This window comes from Lissotriton helveticus, chromosome 10, assembly GCF_964261635.1.
Source record: "Lissotriton helveticus chromosome 10, aLisHel1.1, whole genome shotgun sequence".
Classification (NCBI taxonomy): domain Eukaryota; kingdom Metazoa; phylum Chordata; class Amphibia; order Caudata; family Salamandridae; genus Lissotriton; species Lissotriton helveticus.
The window spans coordinates 361,001,576-361,026,181 of NC_136071.1; the positions used below are offsets into that span (position 1 = coordinate 361,001,576).

Sequence of the window (24,606 nt, forward strand, 5' to 3'; positions counted from 1 at the left end):
TTACAGGTAAGTAACTAATCCTTCTTTTCCAGGGGATCCTCATCAATAGTCATAAGCATTAGAATAGAATAGCGAGCCTCACCTCATCTCCCGGCGGGCAAAGGAACAATGAAAACAGTATATCATTGATAAGCTTAGACAAAACCTAGCTTGAGCAAGCCGCAGACTACCCAAATAGATTCCTCAAAGAGGCCTGTCCTACTTGAGTATCGATCCTGGAATCAGATTCTAAACAGTAATGCCTTGTAAAGGTATGAACTGATCTCCAGGTTGCAGCCTTGCAAATCTCTGACATAGGGACATCATGTAGGAAAGCCACTGTGGCCGCTTTCCCCCTAGTAGAGTGTGCCTTGGGTGTCAACAATAAGGGTTTGCCTGCTAGCTGATAAGCCAATTTGATACAGGAGACGATCCATCTGGAGATGGATCGCTTGGCAGCTGGAAAACCCGTTCTCCTGGAACCATAATTGACAAAAAGCTGCTCCGTCTTCCTAATACTCTTAGTGTTTTCCAAATAAAACTTAAGAACTCTTTTGAGATCGCAAAGAATGCAGCGACCGCACAGCCGGGGTCGTAGGATTTGGAAAAAAGGATGGAAGAGAAATGGATTGATTAATATGAAAATCAGACACCACCTTTGGTAAGAAAGATGGATGTGTCCTCAAAACTACTCTGTTGTGGTGGAAAACAGTGTAAGGCTCTTTTGTACACACCGCTTGGATTTCGCTTACTCTGCGCGCTGATGTGATAGCAACTAAGAAAGCAGCTTTCCAAGATAAATGTTGTAACGTTGCTTTGTGGATGGGCTCAAAAGGAGCTCCCATCAACTTGGATAAAACCAGGTTCAACTCCCAGGGAGGAGAAGGATTTCGAACAGGGTGGTAGACCTTCTTTAACCCCTGGAGGAAGTCCTTAACCACTTGCATCTGGAAGAAAGACATTTGGCTCGGCGATTTCCTGTACGCCACAATGGCTCACAAGTGCACTCTAATGGAAGCATACTTTAAACCAGATGTTGCTAAGGAAAGAAGATATGGAAGAATAACATCCTCCTGCCCTTTAGTAGGGTCAAGAGGATGCTCCCTACATCAAATATAAAATCTCTTCCACTTGAACGCATATGACGCTCTTGTGGAAGGTCTCTTAGCTTCCTTTAAAATGCGCATACAATCAGGAGACAACTTCAGATGTCCATACTGCAGGACTTCAGGAGCCATGCCGTTAAGTTCAGAGAGGGAAGGTTGGGATGTAGAATCCTCCCGCTCATCTTGCTCATCAGGTCCGGCCTGCAAGGAAGTCGTCTGTGTGGACACACAGACAGATGAAGAAGGTCCGGGTACCACCACTGCTGTGGCCAGTCCGGAGCTATTAGGATCATCTCCATGTCCAACCTGAGGAGCTTGGAAACCACCTTCGGAATCAGAGACAGGGGAAGAAATGCATAGGCAAATGTCCCTGACTAATCCATCAAGAGTGCATTCCCTTGCGTCCCTGGGCGGTGGAATCTGGACGCGAAGGCGTGGCATTTTCTGTTTTCGTCGTCTGCAAACAAGTCTATAGTTAGACGACCCCAACAATGAAAAAGTTCTGCCACTACCTCGTCGTTTAGCACCCAGTCTGGCTGATCTTCGAAGTGCCTGCTGAGTAAGTCTGCCTTGATGTTTAACTCGCCTGGAAGGTGCACTGCTACCAGCAAGAGGTTCCGAGCGAGAAGCCAGTGCCAGATCGCCTGGGACTCCAGTGAGAGAGGTCGTGATCGTGTGCCGCCTTGTTTGTTCTGGTAGAACATGGTGGTCGTATTGTCTGTCTGCACTAAGACCGAGTCGGCTTTGATTGCAGAGAGAAAGGCTTTGAGAGCGAGATGCATCGCTCTGAGCTCTAGCATGTTGATGTGGTAGGTCTGTTTTTGAGCCGACCACCGACCTTGTATCTGAAGACACCCCATGTGTGCCCCCCAGCCTTGAAGAGACGCGACCGTCACTATTGACTGAGTCGGGAGAGGTTGGTGAAAAGGAACTCCCACCAACAGATTTTGACGTCGAGTCCACCACTTGATGGAAATCCTTGCTGCCTGGGAAAGACTGATCCGGTCTTCCCAGCGTCCTGTCGATTGGTCCCACTGGTCCTCCAGAGACTGTTGCAAAAGACGCATCCTCAGCCTGGCATGTGGTATGAGGAAGATGCAGGACACCATGGAACCCAGCAGGGAGGCTACCTGACGGACTGTTGGATTTCGGTTCTCGAGTAGAATCCTGCACTTCTGTTGCATTGAAAAAAGTCTCTCCTCCGAAGGATACGCTCTTCCCAAGCTTATGTCCAGAACGGAGCCTAGGTAGTGGATGGACTGGGTTGGCTGTAGGACTGACTTTTCTACGTTGACAAGGAGGCCGAGCTTGTGCAATTGTTGCAGGCAAAGGCGAAAGTCGCTCTCTACTTGTAGAGGAGATGGACCTTTTAGGAGCCAGTCGTCTAGATACGGATAGACGAAGAGCCCCTTTTTGTGAAGAAAAGCTGCCACCACCGCCATGCATTTGGTGAAGACTCGAGGTGCCGACTTGAGCCCGAAGGGTAGCACCTTGTACTGGTAGTGTTTGTTGCCGACCACAAACCTCAGGAACTTGCGATGATGCAGTGCAATTGGAATATGAAAGTATGCATCTTGCAGATCCACCGAACACATCCAATCGCCTTCCTGCAGATGTGGACATATTTGGTGAAGGGCCAACATGCGGAACTTCTCTTTGACTATGACCTTGTTTAGCAGACAAAGGTCTAAAATGGGACGGAACTTGTTCTCTTGATCCTTTTTGGGGACAAGAACATATCTGGAGTAGACTCCCTTTCCTCTTTGCGAGGGAGGTACTTCTTCTATAGCTTGTTTTTGAAGAAAAACCTTTACCTCCTTCCGTAGCAGATCTAACTGGTGAGGACGAGAGTTCTTTGGAGAAATGTTCTTTGGGAGCGCACGGAAACGAAGCGTGTATCCATTGCGCAGTATATTCAGCACCCAACAATTTTTGTGATGCTGCACCACTCTGCCAGAAGTTGTGAAGCACTTCCTCCCACTGGAGTGGGCAACGGCGCCAGAGGAAGCCACTGCTCATGACTTCCCTCCTCTCGTTGATGTAGAGGATTGTTGTTGATGACCTCCTCTACCTCGGTTGGATTTTCCCCCTCGAAACTGGGTCTTGCCCTGTTTCTGGTTTTGGGACCACTGAGGGGTTTGTACCCTCTGTTGAGCCCCTCTGCCCCTGTTGGATTTAAAACGCGCTTGAACTCCTTTCTCTTTTCTAAACCAACTGCTTTGACTGTTTCTTGTTCGGCTTTCATTCTACTCATCTCTTCGTCAGTGTGTTCACCGAAGAGAGAGGAACCAGAAAAGGAAGGTTTAAGATGCGTTGCTGTGCATCGGGCTTGAGGCCTGTCAGGCGCAACCAAGACGACCTTCTGGCGCAAATTCCATGGGCATAAGAATGCGCCGCAAGGGCTGCGCCGTCCGCAGCCGTGCTAATAATGTGATTCGCTACCAGACAGCCTTCTGTCATTGTCTCTTCAAAGTCCTTCTGGTCTTCTTTCCGCAGTTTGGACTTGAAACGCTCCATGGAGTCCCATAAGGATCTATCATATCTACCCAACAGTGCAGCCGCACTGGAGACCTTCAGAGTAGAAGAGGCAGAGTTACAGACCTTACGACCCCACGAGTCCTGTGATCTGCTGTCCTTATCTGGCGGGATTGAGGAGGTAGCAGTGACCGAGTGTGTTTTTCGTGCTGCTGCTACGATCACTGAGTCTGCAGGAGGATCAGACTAGCCAAAGACCGGGTCAGAAGCAGCTGGCTTGTACTTTTTTGGATCCGGGCCGGCACCGCTCTAATGGTCGCTGGAGCCAGGAATATGTCTTTGACCGGGTCCATAATTCCTGGAACTAATGGCAGCAAAGGACGTGAAGCAGACTTCTGGTGAAGAGTGTCAAAAATCACTGTCGTAGTGACTTGTGGAACAGACAGTTCAATGTTGAGCTTTTGAGCTCCTCTTTGTAGAACATCATGAAAAGTGTTGATGTCATCAACCGGCGAGACCCTAGAGATAGGGCTGTCCGAAAGTGTGGGAGAGTAATCCCTCTTGGAAGATCTGGTAGAGGATGTAGAAGAAGTAGATGGTGTCCTTCTACTCCTGCGATGAGCACTGTGCCTCCTATCACTTGATCTTCTTGACCGTTCCTCCCTTCTGGGGGAACGAGATCTAGTAGGCCTCCTTACAGGTGATCTTTCAGCTTGTCTGGGAGGACTGCGTCTGTCCACTTCATCCACTAGTATCTGAAGCGGAGACCTGTGTGTTGGACTGGGGTGTTCCTGCATCCGTCTCGTAGCCCCTGAATCCCGCCAATGATCCAATGGCAGATTCCATCTAGGGGACAACCTCACATTTGCAGAAGACGGGTCCCTCAAAGGTGACTTGCGGGCAGGGCTTCTAGACTTTGAAGCAGCTTGCCCAGACGAATGTGAGGATGAGTGACGGGAGGCTGATTCCGTCACTAGAATCACTGATTCTCTTCCTGAAGCAGAGTTCCTCGACGTCGACCCAGCCCGCTCTTGATGCCTCGACGTCGAATGCCTAGGCGGTGAGCGATGCGAGGATCGACGATGTCTCGACGTTGAGCGGCGATGTGAAGCCGCCGATGGAGCCCTCGACGCCGAACGCCGCTGGGGCGACGGCGGACGCCGAACGCCGCTGGGGCGACGGCGGAGCAGTCAAACTCGACGGCGAGTTTCTACGCGATGACGGCGGAGGGGTATTGGTCACCCTTGACACCGAACGCCTACGAGACGTCGACGGAGATCTCCTCCTCGACGCCGATCGACGCCTGGTTGTCGACGGCGGAGGATCTCGGGCTCTCTGCGACGACAGAGGTGAGTCTCTCCTCGACGCCTAACGTCGTGACGACGACGAACGCGGAGGTCGGGTCCTAGACGCCGATCGTCGCCCGGTTGACGACGGCGGAGGGGTTACACTTCTCGACGCGGATCGTCGCCTGGTTGACGACGGAGGTGTGATGGTCCTCGACGCCGATCGTCGGCGGGTTGGCGACGGTGGAGGGGCGACGCCGATCATCGCCGTGTTGACGACGGCGGAGGGGTCTTTGTCCTCGACGCTGATCGTCGCTGGGTTGACGACAGCGGAGGGGTCTTTGTTCTCGACGCCGATCGTCGCCGAGTTGACAATGGCGGAGGGTCTGGAATTCTCGACGACGACGTACCTGATCTTCTCGACGGCGAGCCCGCCGTCGAAGGTCGTTTTTTAGATGACTGACCCACCAGTAGTTCTCTCCTCAGCGCCGAGCCCGACGCTGAAGCTGAAGGGTGTGAAGATTTATCCCTTGAAGGTGTTCTAGCCCTCTTGGAGCCCTTCCTTACCGGAGACCTTCCTCTGGATGACCTTTGGGCTAGACCATAGATGCGAATCCTCTCCCTGTCCTTAAGAGTTCTTCCTGACAGGGTTTTGCAGCGAGGCCAGGCTTTTGGGACATGATTTTCAGGTAGACAAAGAATACAGACTTCATGGCTGTCTGTCTTGGCCTTCTTGATCCCACAAGAAGGGCAGTTGTCAAAAAGGGAAGGCATTTCCAGCAGAAAATACCCACCAAACTGTCAATAAAGGACAGATTCTTACTTGACAAGATGTAAAAAGTCAAAGTAAGTAAAAAAACTGTGAAAAGTGAAGAAAATTTCTGTCAGAAACTACAGACATTAGTGGAGCTGTGTTGCCAGGATCCTTCCTGAAGGAGCCGGAAAGAACAACTGGCCTAACTGTCACCCATGAGACATGATGGGAAGCTGGGGGTCATGGGTGCCTTAAAGGCACGGTGTCAGCTTATTGCATTCAGCTGCAAGTTAGCTTTTCAGTCTTTTTAGACTGGGTATTTGCAATGCAGCCTGGGAGCTTCCTATGCTTTCAGTGTTTTATAAGAATTTTTGCTGCTTTCTGAGCATTAAAACAGTTCTAAAACAATCTTTATTGTTGTTTCTCATGTTTTCTAATGCATGTTTTTTCATGTATGGTGGAAATTCTTTGCAGCATAATTCAGCTCTGATGTTTAGTAGGCTGCTATTGCTTGTTTTTATATATATATATATATATGTATATATATATATATATATATATATATATATATATATATATATATATATATATATATATATATATATATATATATATATATATATATATATATAGCTCAGCTCCAGGAAACACCAGAGCGGAGCACCCCCAGGCGGGTGCTTTCAATGTGGGGGTGCACCCACAAATCAATTGCCACTTCGCTTTCTGTACATTTGGAATTAATCCTCCAGAAAAAAGGACTCTCAGGGGTCGTTTGGGTCGTTTTATTCACCAACAAACAGACACGATAGCAAACAGACGCGTTTTGGTAAAGACCTTCATCTATGTTTACCGAAGCGCCGTTCTAAACACAAATTTAAACCAATGATACATCATCAAAATCAACAAAGGACCAAAATCGATCTCGAAAGTCTTCATTGAGTGAGCGCCATCTTAGAGTGTCTAAATTCATAACACCAAGGGAAACATTAAATCAATCAATAGTAAGACATAAATAATAGGTCAATACTAAATAATCAAGCCCTTGGATGGGCAAGCTACTCGGGCGCTCAAGAAGGTATACAATATATATACACAATCTGTACAGTATTCTGTATGTAGTTAAATAATTCCGCCCGGGATGGGCAATCAATGGTCCATTTCATCAAGAACATGTGTCTAAACAAGGGCCTCATATACGTATATATGTGACAGAATAGACGAAAAGTAAAATATAGGGAACGAAGTATATAAAGAACAAGAGGGAGATACCAAGGAAGGATACAGATGGAGGAGGATTGCATGAGAGGAGAGACAGAGTACAAAAAGCAAGACACACTCTCTACGTGTATATACATTGTCTGTACATTTTTTCATTTTTACATTTTACATTCAATTCAACTAAGTGCATCATATATACATATATATACATCATGTGTGGCATGAGTGACTAGATGATATTCTGGATATGAAGTTCTAACACAGCTATCTCATATCCAGTTTGAAGCCACTCTTACAGTCACCTATATCTAGATCAGAGAAGACACCAACTATTCACTCTCTAAAATGGTGTACTAGTTCTTCACTGTAATTCAATCCCCGAGGGCTATTCGTTTGTAAGTCAATGATGTATCTTGACTCTAGCCTAGGCAACCTCAATAGCCGGTCTCCCCCTCTAGGATTACTGGGTACGTGATCTAACCCAAAATAACTAAGCAAGTCCCTGTTCCTTTGATGCATTTTATCAAAATGACGTGCAACAGGGTATGCCTCGTCTCCTTTGGCAATGGCCCGCATATGCTCTAGTATTCTAATTTTCATGGGGTGGATGGTGCTCCCCACGTAGCGCAGCCCACAGGGGCAGGTAAGGCAATAAACACTGTAGGAAGTGGTGCAGGTTAGAAACTTGGTGATTTTCTTACGAGTACCTATACCTGGGATCACATAAGCCAATACTCGTTTACTTGCCTTGCAGGCTTTGCATTTCCCGCATGGGAAGAACCCTTGTAAGGGTCCAAAGGCAGATTTACGATTTCCCATAAGATGGCTATGTACTAGGTCATTTTTTAAGGACTTGGCCTTCCTAAAGGTGATTAAAGGGTTAGATGGGAGATCAGCACCTATCACCTCATCCGATTGCAATATGTACCAACTCCTTCTAAGGATCTTTTTCAGAATAGGTGCACTTTTCGAGAATGTTGTGATGAGGCGAAATTTACCACCATTTATTTCAAGGGAGACTTTCTTTTTAATTTCCTTCGTTTTCAATAAGCTGTCTCTCTTATGTGTATTAGCCCTAGTAAGGGCATTACTCAAGATTTCTGGGCTGTAGCCTCGCACTTGAAAGCGTTGCATACTATCCTTGGCAGCGGCCTGGAATTCACTCTCGTCTGTACAATTACGTTTGATCCTGAGAAGCTCCCCATATGGGATACTTTTTATAAGACTAGGGGGATGACTGCTCGAGGCTTCCAACACTGAGTTGCCTGCTGTAGACTTACGATACAGTCTCGTTTTCAACACCCCTGACTCAACGTAGATGTTAACATCTAGATAATTAACAGAATTGATGCTAACTTCGCCTGAGAACTCCAGATTCAATTCATTTCTGTTCAGAACTTGGATGTATTCCCTTGCTGTTTCTGGGGGTCCATTCCACACGATAAATAAATTGTCAATGAAACGGAACCACCCTACAATTTTCTCCGACCAGTGTGCATTGGTCTCCCCGCAGGCCACCTGCTCCTCCCACCAGCCCACGAACAAGTTGGTGTAGCTGGGGGCGAAGCAGGTGCCCATCGCTGTACCAGACAGCGAAGCGGCAATATATATGTGTATATATATATATATATATATATATATATATATATGTGGGGCACATATAATATAGTGTTTCCGGGGTCCGGCGCATGGCGGGAATATTCTAATGCTTATGACTATTGATGAGGATCCCCTGGAAGAGAACAGGTCAGTTGCTCTCAGGTGCCATACCAGTCCGCAGAGGCACTCGGCAGAACTGCCCTTTCTCCCCTCTCCTGTTTGCTTTGGCAGTGGAACCACTGGCATTAGCTATTCGGGCATCCACGGAACACTGGGGTATCTGTATGGGTGACTCAACTCAGGTAATATCTCTATACGTGGATGATCTCCTGCTATATTTAAAAGACCTGGGTGAGATTCCCAGATGTATATCTAATATGCTTGACCAATTGCTCACCTCTCGGGCCTACGAGTCAATTGGGACAAATCCTGTCTTTTTCCGTTCGGACCTACTACGCCCGACCCGAGGTTTGCTATTGGTGATATAGTCATTGAGTGGCAGCCTTCGGTGTTCCGATATCTGGGTATCCGGATATATCATAGTGACCAAGACCTCTTGGACGGTAATCTCACCAGAGCAGTCACAGCGCTGTCTGCACAGATGCCCTCCTGGAAAAACGCTCGCCATCTCAGTAGCCGGTAGGATCTCCTTGGTTAAGTTGGTTCTTGCCTGCCTTTTGTTTTATTTCGCAAATCTGCCAATATATTTGCCACCCTCCTTTCTTTAAGCCTTTAGAATGTATGATATGGGGACTTATATATGGAATACCTCTTGGTGCAGAGTGGCTCTTTCGAGGCTGTATCTCCCAACGGGGAAAGGAGGGCTATCGGTGCTGAACCTGGAACACTGTTACCTTGCGTCCCAGTTGCAGTCGATGGCCCGGTGGGCAGAAGGTAGGCACCTATCGGACACTGGAGGGGGTTCCCATGACAATACACACCATTCTTTCGATCTTTCATCCCTGCCACAGGCATAATAAACCTCTTCCACTTCTACCACAAGTAGCTTATAGATGCTACCGCAGGGCATTATTTCTCACCAGATACGTGAAGCCAGCGCAGCCTCTGATCGGGCTGCCCAGGGGTACAGGTTACACCACCCCTAGTGACTTGGTGGAATGGCATGCGGCGGGAATACACACATTTGGGGATTTATATAATGATGATGGACTGATACTTTTCAACACTCTGGCGCAGGAGGAGGGTATACATCCGGGACACTTTCTTCTACACACTTCCTGGATCAGGGCATTACGCGGTGATTGGGGTGATATTTCGCAGGAACCTCATAGAAACATGATAATTCAAGACATTCACGTAATGGGGTACGGTAGTCACTTAATTCGTTGTTTTGCGGAGGCCCTGAGGCAGCATACCACAATAGACCGAGCCCCACTGCAGGAGAAATGGGAACAGGATATGGATCGTTCATTCACGGCGGTAGAATGGAATATTGTATTAGAGAATCCCACACAAGTCCCGCGGAATGCGAGGTTCCAATTGATACAATATTATATAGTGCATTGCGCATATCTCACTCCGGAGAAAATCAATCGATATTTCCATAGACTAGACTCTCATTGTCCTCGGTGCGCTCTCTTGAATGCAGACAGTGTACATATGCTCTGGTCTTGCCATAAGCTTCAACAATTTTGGGATACAATGATTGAGAATCTGGAGGGGTGCACTGGTAGGTAACTTCCACGCTCCTGGGAGTCATGTTTATTGGGACTGTTTACCCGGGGGAAAAAACACACAGGGGAACAAATAGGTTTATTGATCTCGGCTATGCAGTGGCTAAAAGACTCATCACGAGGCATTGGAAGGCAGGAGAGCCTCCTGCCTTTTTAGCATGGGCCCGCTCAATTCTGACTTGGGCGGCAGCCGAGGGTATGTCTCTCAGGAGAGAGGATACTCTGGGTCGGGGAAATTTCCGCTGTCAGAAAGCTGGGGCACAATTCTCACAACACTGCGGCTCAAAGTACAACTAGACCCTGACAGCTTATCCACACAGCAGGATGGACAAGGGGTGGGTTAGGGTTGGACAAGGGAAAAGCGCAGGATGGGACGGCTAATGTCATACAAGCTCAATTCAGTGGAAGGGGATAAGATCTCGACCAGGGATAAATATTGTATATGACACTGTACATATGCGCACTGCATGTATATCGGGGATGCCTTTGTTTAATGATGTAACCTGGGGGAAGTTTAAGTTAATAGTTAACTATATATATTGATCTACGAATTACACTCGAGATAATACAATGACAGCGTGATAAAGGATCCAAAGAACGGAGGATACTGTAGAGTTAATGCAACAGGGAGGACGAAGGCAATTGTTTAGTCTCACTTTATACGTTACAATCTCTATGTTTTTGGATGTGCTAATCTATAGACTGTGCTACTTTACTTGACTAAAGTTGATTGCAGATTTAATATGGCTGTAATGTACATGGCAAAAAGTATAATGCTATATAACATATTGCTGTTCTGGATCATATAAAATAACAATAAAAAGTTTAAACAAAAAAATGAGTGTCACTATTCATTCAGCCTTTCCTCTCTCCCTGTCTCTGTTTTGCTTTCCCAGCAACGTAGTAAGAGTACATGAACGCTAATGCAATCAAGGAAAATTTGCCACCATTTCAGTAGCAAAAGAGATGCATTATTAGGGTGCAGTGGGCACCCCAAACTTCAAGGCCTCTGAACCATTGCAACTGCTACACTAATGACAGCTACACCCAAGTCTCCTATATTTTTTACTCTCCCTGTTTCTCTACTCTCATGTGGCAGGCTTCATCGCTACCTTGCACAAATTCCTTTTCCTGTCTCTCGCATCTTGCTATGCTTCTCATCTCACCCCTCTATCTTGTCTGTCTCTTTCCTTCCCTGCTTTCTTTCTTCCTCCACGTCTCTCCCCTCGCTTTGGTGACTCGTCATCTTGGTTTTCTCCCACTTTCAGGTCATCTGTGTCTGGATCTCCAACCATATGTTTTATCTTTCTAGTCTCGCCTTTACACCTGTCTTCATCATCTGCTCTGTCATGCACCAGTCTCTGTCTCTTCCCTGCCCTTTCTCTCTTGTTTCCTATACCTTCTTTAGTCTTTCACATGTTTATCTCTCCATTTTCCCTCTACTGTGTTTCTCCACCCTTGTGTTTAGTGAAAGAGACAGAGACGGGGTTTGAATATTTTTGCCAGGGCCTCTCTCTGCTAGCAACTAAATAGTTTTAAATTTGTGTTCCAGAAAGACTTGGCAGCACTGCAGAGAAAGTTGTAGGGGACTCTACAAAGGAGAAGCCATGTCAGCCTCTGGTTTCTACAAAAATTATTACTCTAGCCCTGCATTCCTTAGCACTTTTCAATGCACCAATCAAAGCAAGGAGAAACCAAACCAAACATTGGCAAAGCCAATAATTATCGGCTATGCAAGAGTTAATGGCTTTGCCAATGTCATTTATCCATGTCGTGCAGCAGAGTGGAGTGGCATGATGTAGAATGGTGTGGAATGGCATAAAATGGAGTGGGTAGAGTACAGTGGAGTATAGTGGGGTAGAGTTGTGCAGAGTGGCACTGTATGGAGCTGCGTGGTGTAGAGTATAGTGGTTAGAAGTGAAGTAGCATAGAGTGGAATTGTATAAGAGTGGAGTGGCACATAGTAAAGTGGCGTAGAGAAGGCTGATGTAGAGTGCAGTAGCATACAGCGCAGTGCCGTAGAGTGGTGCAGAGTTGAGTGGAGTACAGTGCCTAGGGGTAGAATGCAGTGGAGTAGAGTCCAGAGTAGAGTAGTGTCAGAGTATAGTGGCATATAGAGCAGTGTTGTAACCTAAAGTAGTGCAGAGTAGAGAACAGTGGCACATAGTGCAGTGTTGCAGAGTAGAGGAGAGTGGTGTACAGTGCAGTAGGGGTGCAGAGAAAAGTGGCTTAGAGTGAGACGTTGCAGAGTAGCGTGGCGTAGAGTGAAGTTATACAGAGTGGAGTACAGTGGCGTCAAGTGCAGTGTAGAGCGGCATTGAGTAGAGTTGTGCGGAGAAGAGCAGAGTGTTGAAGAGTGTAGTGGTGCAGAGTAGAGTGCAGTGGGGTTGGACAGGGTGCAGTGGCGTAGAGTACAATTGCGTAGAATACAGGGTAAGGGTGAGAAGGAAAAGAAGCAACATGGAAGGGGGAGATAACTGAAAACACAAACCCTCATATGGAGTGCCGTAGCTCCAAAACCAGGAGCAGTGAATGGACACAAATACTTGGTCTATGCTCCAGGAAGGGGCCAAACACAAAAGGAGGACATGATGCCCCCATGCCATGGCAAACGGGAGCAAAGCAAAAGAGAGCGATGCTGACACTAACAAATAGTAAGCTATGGGTGGGCTGTAAGCCCACTGTATTTAAACAAAAGTCTTGTAGTGACTGCAAATGAGCTGTCTACGTGAAACCTAAAAAAAGTAAATGCCTGATGAGATCAGCCCTAGTTTGCCCTCCTTGGCTATCAGAGCCCAAAAGATGCAAGGTTGTAGGGAGATAAAATAAGTAGGAAGAGGATTTTGAGACTGGCAATGTAGCAGGGGAAAGACACAGCAGAAAAAAAGCCTTTTTCTGGTACTGGCATCTCTATTTCTTGGCGCCCCGGAACCCATGCATAAGGCTGGCACAGATGGTAATCATCCGTTGCAGCAAAGAGAGAGGATTTTCAGTCAGCAATCGACTTAGACAGCAATGTGGAGCTAGCGGTGCACCAGACCAGAAACGCCATTCTTTACTAACACGGACTAATGGAGCCACCCTCTCTTTACTGAAGAACTCAAGTATGCAAGGGCTTGCAGGATTTTTTTCTTTTTTACAGTGGTAGGTGGGAGTCTAGCAGGAGTCCACAAGAAACGGTTTATCAGCACACTTCATGTGAGGGAACTGGAAGCAGCAAAACAGTAGTTTTTGACTGAAAATAAAGCATTCAGATTAACTGTTCAACTCCCCCAACATTCCAATCAAAGAACTTATTTTAACACCAGCTACTTAAACATCCTTGTTTCCTCCACTGAATTCTAAGAGACCATCACACAACAATTCAAAGTACTTTGTATAAGCCTTCTCTCTGAATTTCAAGCAAAACATGAGTGGTTTCAAGGAGGGTCATTGTTCAGATAACAGTTTTGTTGGAGGGTCTCTGGCCTCAGGGACCTGAGATGGCATTAAATAGCGCCACAGAACTTTCAATAGTTCCCTAAGTGAAACCTGCTCATGGTTCGTATTTCTACTCACCTAAGCTGTTGCCAGGACAGAGATCACTGACTGGTGGTTCATCTTCTTCTTCTTCACCTTGCACAAGGACTAGAGAGTTAGCGATTGAATAACCTGTGTAAAACAAACAAAGGAGTAAGAAGTGTCTTTACCCTCTATGAATCTGGGATCTAGATGGGACTATGAAGTCTGGGCTAGCCAGGTCACAGACCCAGGGTAAGACTCAGAATGGTTTGAGTTAGGTAGATTAGTAACTTCTCAAAAACAACAAGCAGCTTGTGTTCTTATAGCTGGGCCCAGCACAAGGCTTCTGTTTAATGGGATCAGCTGTAAGTTTAGTATATTAATATAATTGAAAAAACAATTATAAAAATCCATCACTGTATAAATTAACAAAAGTAAGGCATTTATGAACTGCAAGTACCAATGGAAAGGGTAGTTACATCCTGACAAAGACAGTGATGAGAGAAAGATGGATAACGCTAATGGGTGTAAATAAATGGCAAAAACACACAAAAAGATCAAAGTGGGGGGGAAATGTATTTCCTTGTGCCCAATCCCCTCTGCAATAAACCCATCCATTTCTCTTCCCCAAAACGGGAATTTACTCTGGCTTATGTCAGGAATAAATAATACTAATTTATTCAGTGGGAGATTATTTGAAAATGTTTGGTGTATACCCACAAACTTGCAGACTTGAGGACGATGAACAATTTTTAAAGGGGCTCCATAAAAAAGAAACTGCCAAAAACCTAACAAAAAGAGTGGATTTGCTCACCAGTAAAGTTTACTACACTGGTTGTTTTTTTTTTTTGTTTGTTAAGTAAATCCCATTAATGCGGTCAAAATGTAATCACTCCTATTTATTCAGTTTAAAAATTTGCATCGTGCGCACTACACCAGAGAACGGCTGTGGCGAGCTGGCCTGATTGCCTCCCCTGAGTGTCTGAGATGTGGTAGCACGGTTGGAACGTTCTTACATACAGTGTGGTCATGTGTGCGGCTGACGCGGTTCTGGTCGGGTGTGTGGGACTGCCTGTCTGAGGTGCTGGGCTGGGACCTCCCCCGCTCCCCTAAACTGGGTCTCCTTCACGTAATGGAACAAGTGGGAAGGAATATCTACAAACGCCATCTACTACTCCTGGGCCTTACAGTAGCCAAACGGGATGTGGCTCGTGCCTGGAAAGATCCCCGGGCTCCTGTACTAGAGGTGTGGAAGAGAGGGTTGGACTTTACCATGGGGCTGGAACGTCCGGTCTTTGAGGCCAGGGGGTGCCCCCGAAAGCACTTTAAAATATGGCAGCGCTGGGCTGAATATAGAGGGCTCTGGCTGGAACCGCCAGTGCAGCGGGACTCCGATGTGGACCACTTACCGATTGACTCTGAGTGAAGGGGCCAACACACTGATTGCGACTCCAAGAACTAATGCTTTGAATCATACGAACACTGTGCCGGGGGGGGGATCCGGGAGGGGAGGGCCAGGGTGGGAGTAGGGAGGGGGGAGTTGGTGGGGATCCTTTCCTTTGAAAATGTTGATTGCACTGCTGTTGTTTATTGATTGCCTGCTTGTTCATTGGACCCCTGATACATAGGGGACGGTGACCTGATTATATGCTATTTCAACGAAATAAAATCTGTTCTGAAAAAACAAAAATTTAATCACTCCTGACAAAAAGTATATGATACTGACCTGCTAAAGATTGTGTGCATCAAAATTTCACCTAGATGTGTAAACTGATTTATGAATAAGACCGTTTGTTTTCTGTGGGTCAATGTTTACACATTGATCTCAACTTTAGAACAGCATGATGCTGCAGAGATCTGTTATATCTTACCCACTATTCACAGAAATAATAAATACTAATGCAGAATGGGCTATACTTTCGCTAACCTTGAGCCAGGCACCATGCCGGACACGACTCTCTAGAGCTCCGTCTGCAGGGCCCTGATTTATCCTGAAATTCCCCTGAGAAAGTGGTTTTCGCTCGTCTATATCGGGCGGACCAGGTGCGGCATCGACTAAGGAGCCCGCTGGTGTGTGAGACGCCGGCCACCGGGGCCGCAGCGGAGGAGAATCGGCCGCTGGGCTGCGGAGGCGAGGGGGAGCGCGAGAGGCGCGAAACCCAGCCGGGGCCTGGTCGAGCAGGGAGGCCCCCCGAGTCTGGCGCTGTGGTAGTGGCGGAGAAAGCCGGCCCTGATCGGCGCTGTGGTAGTGGCGGAGAAAGCTGGCCCTGATCGGCGCTGCGGACCCCCGTGTGGGCCGGCAGCGCGCAGCGGCGGCCCTAGTGCGAGAGGCCGAGTGACCGGAGGTGCCGGGGGTGACCGTGAAGAGGGCCGGGAGGCGAGGCCTCGCAGTAACGGAGCCGGAGGTGCCGGAAGCGAAGGAAGTTGTGCCGCGTTTGTCAGCACCACGGAGAGGTGAGGAAGCCCCGCTGTGAGCGCCCGCAGGGAGGCGCGCACCGAGAGGAGAGAGGCGGAGGAGGGGATCCGGCCAGCGGCGGGCACTGAAAGCTGGTGACAGAAGCGAGGACTTCATCGCGCCCGCCCTGGAGCTGGTGTACACTGCGGACTCCAACCCAGGCTGCGAGAGGCGGCGGAGACTCGGCGGACTGTGGAGCATTGCGGAGGCTCAGTGGCCGGCAAGAGAGGTGAGCGGCCACTGCGGGGACACTGTCGGAGCCTACTGCCGACTGGTGAGACACTGGGGCATGGGATGGCACGAACTGGCTGACTAACGGCTGTGGGGGCATAAACGCTGAGACCGGAGCCGAAGGGCAAAGAGTAGGCGCCAGGCATTGCGCCCGGGGCGAGGGGGCACAGCAGGACGGAGGAGATCGGAGCCGCAAGGTGCAGAGGGAGAGGCGAACTGCAAAATACGTTCCTCGGACGCCATTTCGCCTTGGACGCCATTTTGCCCGCCCGGTCAGAGGCCCTGCCCCCCCCCCCCCCCCGCTGGATCGCTCCGGCTGTTCCCCCTGCTGCGGACGTCACTGGGTACTGAGTTCGCGCCAGTGGCACGGGACCGAGTAGAGAAGAGACCCCCCCCCTGTGTTACTGGAGCAGGTGTGCACCTAGGAGTTCGTTGCTGCCCACAGACACACATCAGACTACAGAGGGGTGCCCATTGACAGACCGGAATTAATCTGTGCGGCAAGTGGCTCCTAAGGTCCCGAGCGGAGGCGCCAGGCGGCGGAGTTCTGCCGCAGATAGTCCCCATTTGGCCAGCGCGCGGCCCCATTTGGGGGCACGTGCCTGATTCCCCTACAGTCCGGTGCCTTGTGAGTGAGCGGCACGAAGGAGACTAGATGCTGGTGAGCGTCTGGGATACAGCGTTCTGGGCATTTACTGGCTGTGTGGCACTGGGCGCTGAAGAAGAAGCCGAGGGCCGCGGCCGAGTGGCGGAGAAGGAGGTACGAGGCGCGGGGAGTGGGTCTGGCAGTAGACAGCGTTGAAAGGGCGCCATTTTGACTCAGAACCCACCCTAGGTGCCCACGGGAGGACAGGCCCCTGTCCCTAGACCGCACCAGTTGATCCTCTTGCTGCGGGCGCTGCCAGATACCGAGACTGCGCCAACACTGCGGGACTGAGAGGTGAGGGGCCCACCTGTGCGGCAGGAGTTGGGGCGCATTTGGGAGGACATTGTTGATTGCGCCCCGCACCCACCCGACAAGGAGTGTGCGCTGAGGGTCTGGAGCCAGCCTATGCGGTGATCAGTTCCTAACCGCCCCAGAGCGGATGCCCACTGGCGGAGGCCTGCTGTAACCCATCTACGCTTTGCCAGAGCGCGGTGCTGCCTGCCGGAGTAAGACTGCCCTCCCCACAGCCGCCACTAGGAATAGGGCGGACCAAGGAATGCTAGAGAGACGATTGCCGACTATCTCTCCCGGCCCACCTGGTTGAACGAGCCTGCTCCACCTGCAGTTACATTCCCAGGCCGATCTGGCCAGGGAACAATTGCAGGACGGTTGCCGCCTGCACTTGCTAGCCCAGTTGGGAGGGGGCTCATACAGAAGTCCGGGAGTAAGACTGTGAGGTGCGCTGTCCTTGGGCGTCTGAGCATCTCGCCCCACCAGGTGTCCCCCTAATCAGAGCAAATACCGGTGGATTGGCCGATAGGAGTGGGAGCCCATCTTCGCCTCCTGACGTCACTACTGGGGCCGCAGCCAGCCGTGCTGATGCCCACGGCGCAGCAACTTGTAATGGGCAGGCTTCGGGACAAAACACAGACTAGGAAACAGGATGCGGGTGTCCCCGACCCCTCGCAGAAGCAGAGCCGGATGGCCATGGAACCCACGGCTACCCTAGCGGCCAAGCTGGACACGGTTCTAGCGGCGGTGGAACGAATCGGGACGGCCTTGGAGCAAACTAAGTCATCCCTGGAAGGGCGGATCGATAAAGTCACATCTGACTTCACGCTGCTACACGCGAACCATCGTAAACTGTCGGAGTCAGTCACGGAACAGCGCCAAGAGGTCCAGGAACTACAGCCTGTGGTGCGCAGCCATGCCTCAGCCCTGCAGGACCTGATCGATAGAGTCCATGCACTAGAGGACCGCACGGAGGATGCGGAAAGGCGCTCTTGGCGCAACAATGTCCGAGTGGTAGGCCTGCCAGAGGGGGAAGAGGGGACAGACCCTGAAATTTATACGGAGACCTGGCTGCGGTCGATTTTACAGACTGGAGCGCTGTCCCCTCAATTCGTGGTGGAAAGGGCGCACAGAGTTCCAGCGCAAGCCCAGAAGCCAGGAGCCAGACCCCGCAAGTTTCTCTTCAAGCTCCTCAACTACAGAGACCGGGATGCGGTGCTCAGAGAAACACGGAAGAAGAGCGACCTTCAGGTGGGCAACAGTCACGTGATGCTATTCCCGGACTACACAGCAGCAGTGCAAAGGCGGCGCGGCTCGTATCTGGCAGTGAAGAAGCAGCTGCGGGACCTGGAACTGCCCTACTCATTACTGTTCCCCTCTCGCCTGCGCGTGGTCTCCAAGGAGGGTGCCCGCTTCTTTGAAGCTCCGTCGGAAGTCTGAGACTGGCTGGAGACTGGACAGTGGACGGGTACGCGGCCGACGGGCCTGGAAGACGGCGGATGGCAAGAGCAACGCTCCAGGAGAAAGAGGAGAAAGACAGGGGCCCGACGAGGGCCAGGCCTGGGGCGGACGGCGCCCAGCCCGGAGAAGATGCGGCAGGAGGCGCTGGAGGCGGTTGCAACACTGGGAGCGGTGAATGGATAGGGAGGCCCAGACCGCAGACCACAGAGTGAGACTGGAACTAGGGGTTCGTCCTCACCGCTCACTGTACTGTCGGAGGACGTCACGCTGCCTGTGGTGACACACCAGACAGCGGACTACATAATGCGACTGATGGCGGACCGGGGTTAACAAGCTGTGTCGCCTGTATACAGTGCAAGGTCCCATTGCTGTGGCATGCTGATGCACTTCGCTGCTGGCTCTACAGCCCCACATTTGAGCGCCCCTAGAGCAGCGCAGGTACATAATTGCGTCTTTCCCTGGGGCAGGGGGTTCAATGGCACAGTGAGGGGTGGACTGCACGGGCGACCGGCACCATTTTGGCCCGCCTCTTTTTCCGTGATTCACCAACCACATCTCAGTAGCGCTATGGGCCCTAGATGAGGGAGCGACCTGATGGCATCACTACCTGCGCGTTCCCCCACACGCACGTAGATTGCGGTCACAACACGTTAAGCGGTAGTCGCATTGCCTAGTCTGGACGCATTCCCCGTTGGGAATACGCCCATAAAGTTACAATGTTAGTTCTGGTTCACATGTTTCACATGTTTCAGAAGCGACACTTAGGAATCCCCGCCCGAGAGCCTGCCCCTTGGCCTAGCATGACGCGCCCCACGACTCCCCAGGTGGTTACACTACAGCACAACACATGGCGTGTACTAACATCATGACCCCGAACATCCGCGGCATGCACAACCCGGCGCGCCGATACTCTGTCTTCGCATGTATGCAGCGCCACCAGGTGGGGATCGCACTCCTTCAGGAGACGCACATGTCCTGAGTGGAATTAGAGAGGCTCCGCAGGCGATGGAGGGGGCAACTTCATGGTACGACCTATTCAGCGCACACGCGCGGCACCTTGATATGGGTAAGGGCAGGTGTTCCCCTTGCATGCACTGACACGCAGGTAGACCCAGAGAGGAGGTACTCCTTTGTGCAGGGGAGGCTCAATGGACAGGAGGTACTGTTGGGTTCTATTTATGCCCCCAACACGGAACAGCCTGCCTTCCTAGCATCACTAAACCACATACTTCAGTGGTACGCGGGCCTTCCCTGGCTGCTGGGCGGGGATTACAACATGGTGCTGGACACACAATTAGACTCCTCAGTCAGTCAAAATACAACTTTATTTGGTTAATCATAACCATAAAGCATGAAGTACAGAAAAATATATATGTATAAATAGCACCACATAAAAACGTCATATTTCAGTAAAACTTCTAAAAACATTATCAAATCTAAAAATCCACAAGCGGGAGCCCACGTACATTTACTCCATATCTGCTTTTGATAACAGGGTGTCCACTTTAATCATAAATTTTACACCACGACAAATTAAAATATTGGACGTGCCCCTCATCCAGCTTATTACCGCCTGCCAGCAAGTGCTAATTTGTAAGTCCTTGAAGTGTGCCAGTAACAGCTTCCGTCGTTCCATAGTTAAATGAACACAAACACACATTAAATGGCATAATGATTCCTTACAATATCCACACAGCCGGCAATTTTTTGATAGTTTTTTTCTCTTCCAGGTAGGGACTAAGTCTTTTGTATTGTGGTCACCCAATCGGTATTTCGTAAACTTCTTTTGTTAAAATAGCCGAAAGTGCGCCATTAAATAGGGTTGTGGTTTTAATGAGGTATACAAATTTATTACTGCCCATGCATGGCGTCGTTTGGACAATCTTTTTTTATCTTCCAGAAAAGACAGTTTTTTGGCCATGGCATTACATGCTTTATTAAATGTAGCTCTCTCCATCTTTTGTTTCCAGACTTCTTCCATGTCTAATACCGCCAGAGCAGTTCGCAGGGAATCGCCCCATGTGTTTGTTATTCTTTTAATATATTGGCTTTGTATTTCCTTCCAACATAAATAGTTCAGCGACCCTGGTTCAGAAGCTCTAAGTTTCCAGCACAGTTTTACAAATGTTGCCTTTCTTTGATATTCCTGGTTCTGGAGGCCGAATTCTAGGCGCACTTGTGCTGGAGATGCTCCCTTTGGGAGATTAAAACCAGCTTTAAATGTTTTTGTCTGCAGCTCATTTAATATAATAATTTTTTGGCCGTGCCAGATTTCCAGGCCGTATGACAATGTCGGAAGCAATTGTGCTGCCATTAGACCGTTCATTTCCGCCCCTTCGCGCAGTGGCAGCGACCTCGGCAGCGCAGGCTCACAGGGAGTGGTTAGCACACTGGGGCATCCTCGACCTTTGGCGCGCGCGCAACACCCTACAGACAAAATCTACTCGTGCTACTCGGCGGTGCACGGTCTCCATGTCCGCCTGGACCGAATAGTAGGCTCCCAGTATCTGCTCCCGCTTTTAACTAAGTCGGAGTACCTGGGTAGGACGCACTCTGATCACAATCCACTATGGTTTCAGCTCAGCTGGGCGGCGGATAGACCCCCGGTGCCCACATGGCGGCTACAGCCGGCTGCGCTGGAGGACGCCGAGTTTAGGTCTTCACTGGGCACTGCCATCCTATCCTACTTTGAGTAAAATGAGGGTTCAGCGAGCGACCCTATGGTGGAGTGGGATGCCCATAAGGCGACTGTCCGGGGGCACTGTATAGGGGCCACATTGAACATTCGCGCACAGGTGTCCGCGTCTCTGACCCGCATAGAGTCCGAGCTTCTGCAGTATGAGAGTGAGGGGGAAGGAACGGGCAGACATGCGCTCAAGCTTGGGCAGCTCCGAGGTGAGCATGCGGTCCTGCTTGAGCGACTGCGATGCCATAACTATGCAGCGCCTACTGCCAAGACACACGCGAAGGCAGACAGGGCGGGCCGATTGCTGGCCTGGCTGATACGGACCACGGAGCGCAGTGTCACGATTGGTGCCCTCCGCTCGGAGGACGGGACAGTGGTGTACACGTAGCGCGAGATCCACAGGGCGCTTACCGATCACTATCGGGACCTATATAGAGCTCGAGGCACTGGTCAGGAATCTACGGTGGCTGAATTCCTGGAAGCGGTCGTATTGCCTTGTGTCCCAGAAGCCCAGTGGGCAGAGCTGGGTGCCCCGCTCATGCTGGAGGAGGTGGGAGAAGCGATCCGGGCGCTGGCGACGGGAATAACGCCGGGGCCGGACGGCCTGCCGGCTGAATACTACAAAGCACATAGGGACATCCTAGCACCTCAGCTCCTGCAGATGTACAGGGCATCAATTGATGAGGGCCATCTTCCGTCCTCATTACGAGAAGCGTTTCTGGTGTCCCTGCCTAAGCCCGACAGAGACTCCACGTCCCTGAGCTCCTATCGCCCACTGGCGATGCTTAACACGGACTATAAGACATTGGCCAAAATACTCGTGGAACGCCTGGTGCCGATGGCTCCACATTTAGTCCACCCGGACCAAAATGGTTTCGTGCCTGCGAGGTCCACATCTCGGAATCTCAGGAGATATTTCCGAGTAGCGAAGGTAGCGGCGGCGGGATGGCCCAGGGCGGGGTGCCTGGTGCTGGACCTAGAAAAGGCCTTTGACTGTCTTGAGTGGGGCTAACTGCTGACGGTATCGGAGGCGTATGATTTGGAAGGAAGCTTCCTGCACATGGTGGGACTTTTGTACAGGAACCCGGTGGTCCGCGTCCGGCTGCGGCCGTACATCTCGGAGGAAGTGGCGGTAGGCAGGGGCACTCGGAAGGGGTGCCCCCGTCACCTCTGCTCTTCGCGTTAGCCATGGAACCCTTAGCGGCGGCCATGAGGCAACTCCTGGCGGATGGCATCCCACTGGGCGACGGCGTCCACCAAGTATCTCTGTACGCCGATGACCTGTTGGTCTTTGTCAGAGATGTGAGCCGCATGCCGGAGCAACTGGCCCCACTGCTGAGTCGCTTTGCCGGACTCTCGGGGCTCCGAGTCAATGCAGGCAAGTGATGCCTCTATGCCTTTAACAGTGGGGTCGCCGATCCAGAGTACGGCCTCCACGGCACGCGAGTCCAGTGGCGGGCGGACACGTTTAAATACCTGAAGATCCAGATCTACCGCCGGCCAGCGGACCTGATGGACGGGAACCTGGGAAAAGCGGTGACAGCACTCAAAGCCCAGATATGCTTCTGGTCCACGATCCTCCTGACGCTCACAGGCAGAGTGGCCCTGGCCAAAATGGTGATGCTCCCTCGCCTTCTCTATTATTTTGCGAATCTGCCTTTGTTCATGCCTGCGTCCTTCTTTTCCAACCTTAACAGGATCCTACGAGACTTCATCTGGAGCGCATCTTGACACCGCCTGGCCCTCGGGAAACTGTTCCTCCCAACAGACAAAAGTGGATTCGCTGCCCCCTGCTTTGAGCACTACTACCTGGCAGCACAGCTTCAGTGGATTGCCCGCTGGTTAGCAGACATGGGGAGAGAGGACACTGCCACATGCGAGCCGCCCTACACATTAGAAAGGATCACTGCGTTGTTCCACCCATTAGCGGTCAGGGCACGCCCCACCTCGCTACTGCTAGGGGTGGCGTACAAATGTTTCCGCAGGGCACTGTACCTCACGAGGAAGGTGCTCCCATATGCGCCGGCGGTGCCCTTGGAAGGCTCGCCAGGAGGTGAGGGTGCACTCACGCGCCGCATGTTAGAGCCGTGGCAGGAAGCGGATGTTCAGACGCTCGGTGACTTATACCAGGATGGGGCTTTAATCCCATTTGAGACGCTAATCGCAAAGGCCGGGCTCCCCCCAGGGGGTTCCTAATGCACAGATCTCTTACGGCCCGAATGGTGGACGGATGGGGCGACATAGCGGAGGAGCCAGCGCAACACCTAACGTTGCAGTACCTGCACGTCATGGGCAGGGGCAGGCATCTAATTAAATGGTTTGCCGCATCCTTACGGATACACACGGAGCTAGATCTGACTCCTCTCCGCGGAAAGTGGAAGCGAGATAAGGGACGTGCGCTGGCAGACAAAGAGTGGGAGAAAATTCTAAAACGTCCGGTGCGCATCCCCAGAAATGTGCGCTTTCGCCAGATCCAAATATTGAATATGCTACTTACCAGTATGCATCTGTTCTTGGCATGTAGGGCTGCTGACATTCATATCTATAGCATGGATCGCCGCCTAGTGTTGGGTCCGGATGATTGCACATTGTTGTCCTGGAAGAGTCTTCGAAGTATCACGAGATAGGTGGCTCCTCCCCTGGACTACAGTGCGCATGGGCATTGACTCCATCCCCAGATTGTTTTTAGCCATTGTGGCGAAGATGGAGTGTAACAGTGTAAGTGATGACCATGCTAAGAGTAAGTGTAACTTCTGCAGCTGCTAGAGGCGCCGGGGAGGAGGGTGGGCGATATGAATGTCAGCAGCCCTACATGCCAAGAACAGATGCATACTGGTAAGTAGCATATTCAGTTCGAGGCATGTGGGCTGCTGAATTCATATCTATGATTCAGAAAAGGGGGTGGTGATGAACAGAGTGTCTGAATTAAGCAGACCACTCTTACCCAGTCCAAAGATCAGGGCTTGATCCATCACCGTTATTTATCTCACTGCCCCATCCCAGCTCAGAACCTGGCTATATGCAAATTAGTCTGTCCCTGGCCCAGTGCATCATGGGAACAGGGCAGACCAAACTACCAAGCCAATTCTTCACCAGAAAGGAGACAAGCTACCGGGGACCGGTTTCTGGCATTTCAGCCTCTTCGGCCCGGCTTGCTTGAATCCTGATGGAGCAGTGAGAAAGGGACTCATGTCTGAGTATACCCTGCCACACCTATAGTGGCC

At 50.5% G+C, this 24,606-nt stretch overlaps 1 protein-coding gene across 2 annotated transcripts in view; it reads right to left on the reverse strand.

Annotated features, from left to right (window-relative positions):
- The window catches only part of LOC144783971 (uncharacterized), a 254,563-nt gene that overhangs the window by 111,616 nt on the left and 118,341 nt on the right, over positions 1-24,606 (reverse strand). For both annotated transcript variants that reach the window (XM_078662697.1, XM_078662696.1), the window contains exon 6: positions 13,670-13,762. In XM_078662697.1, coding sequence (XP_078518823.1) covers positions 13,670-13,762 — 93 coding nt within the window. The remainder of the gene's footprint in view (positions 1-13,669; positions 13,763-24,606) is intronic.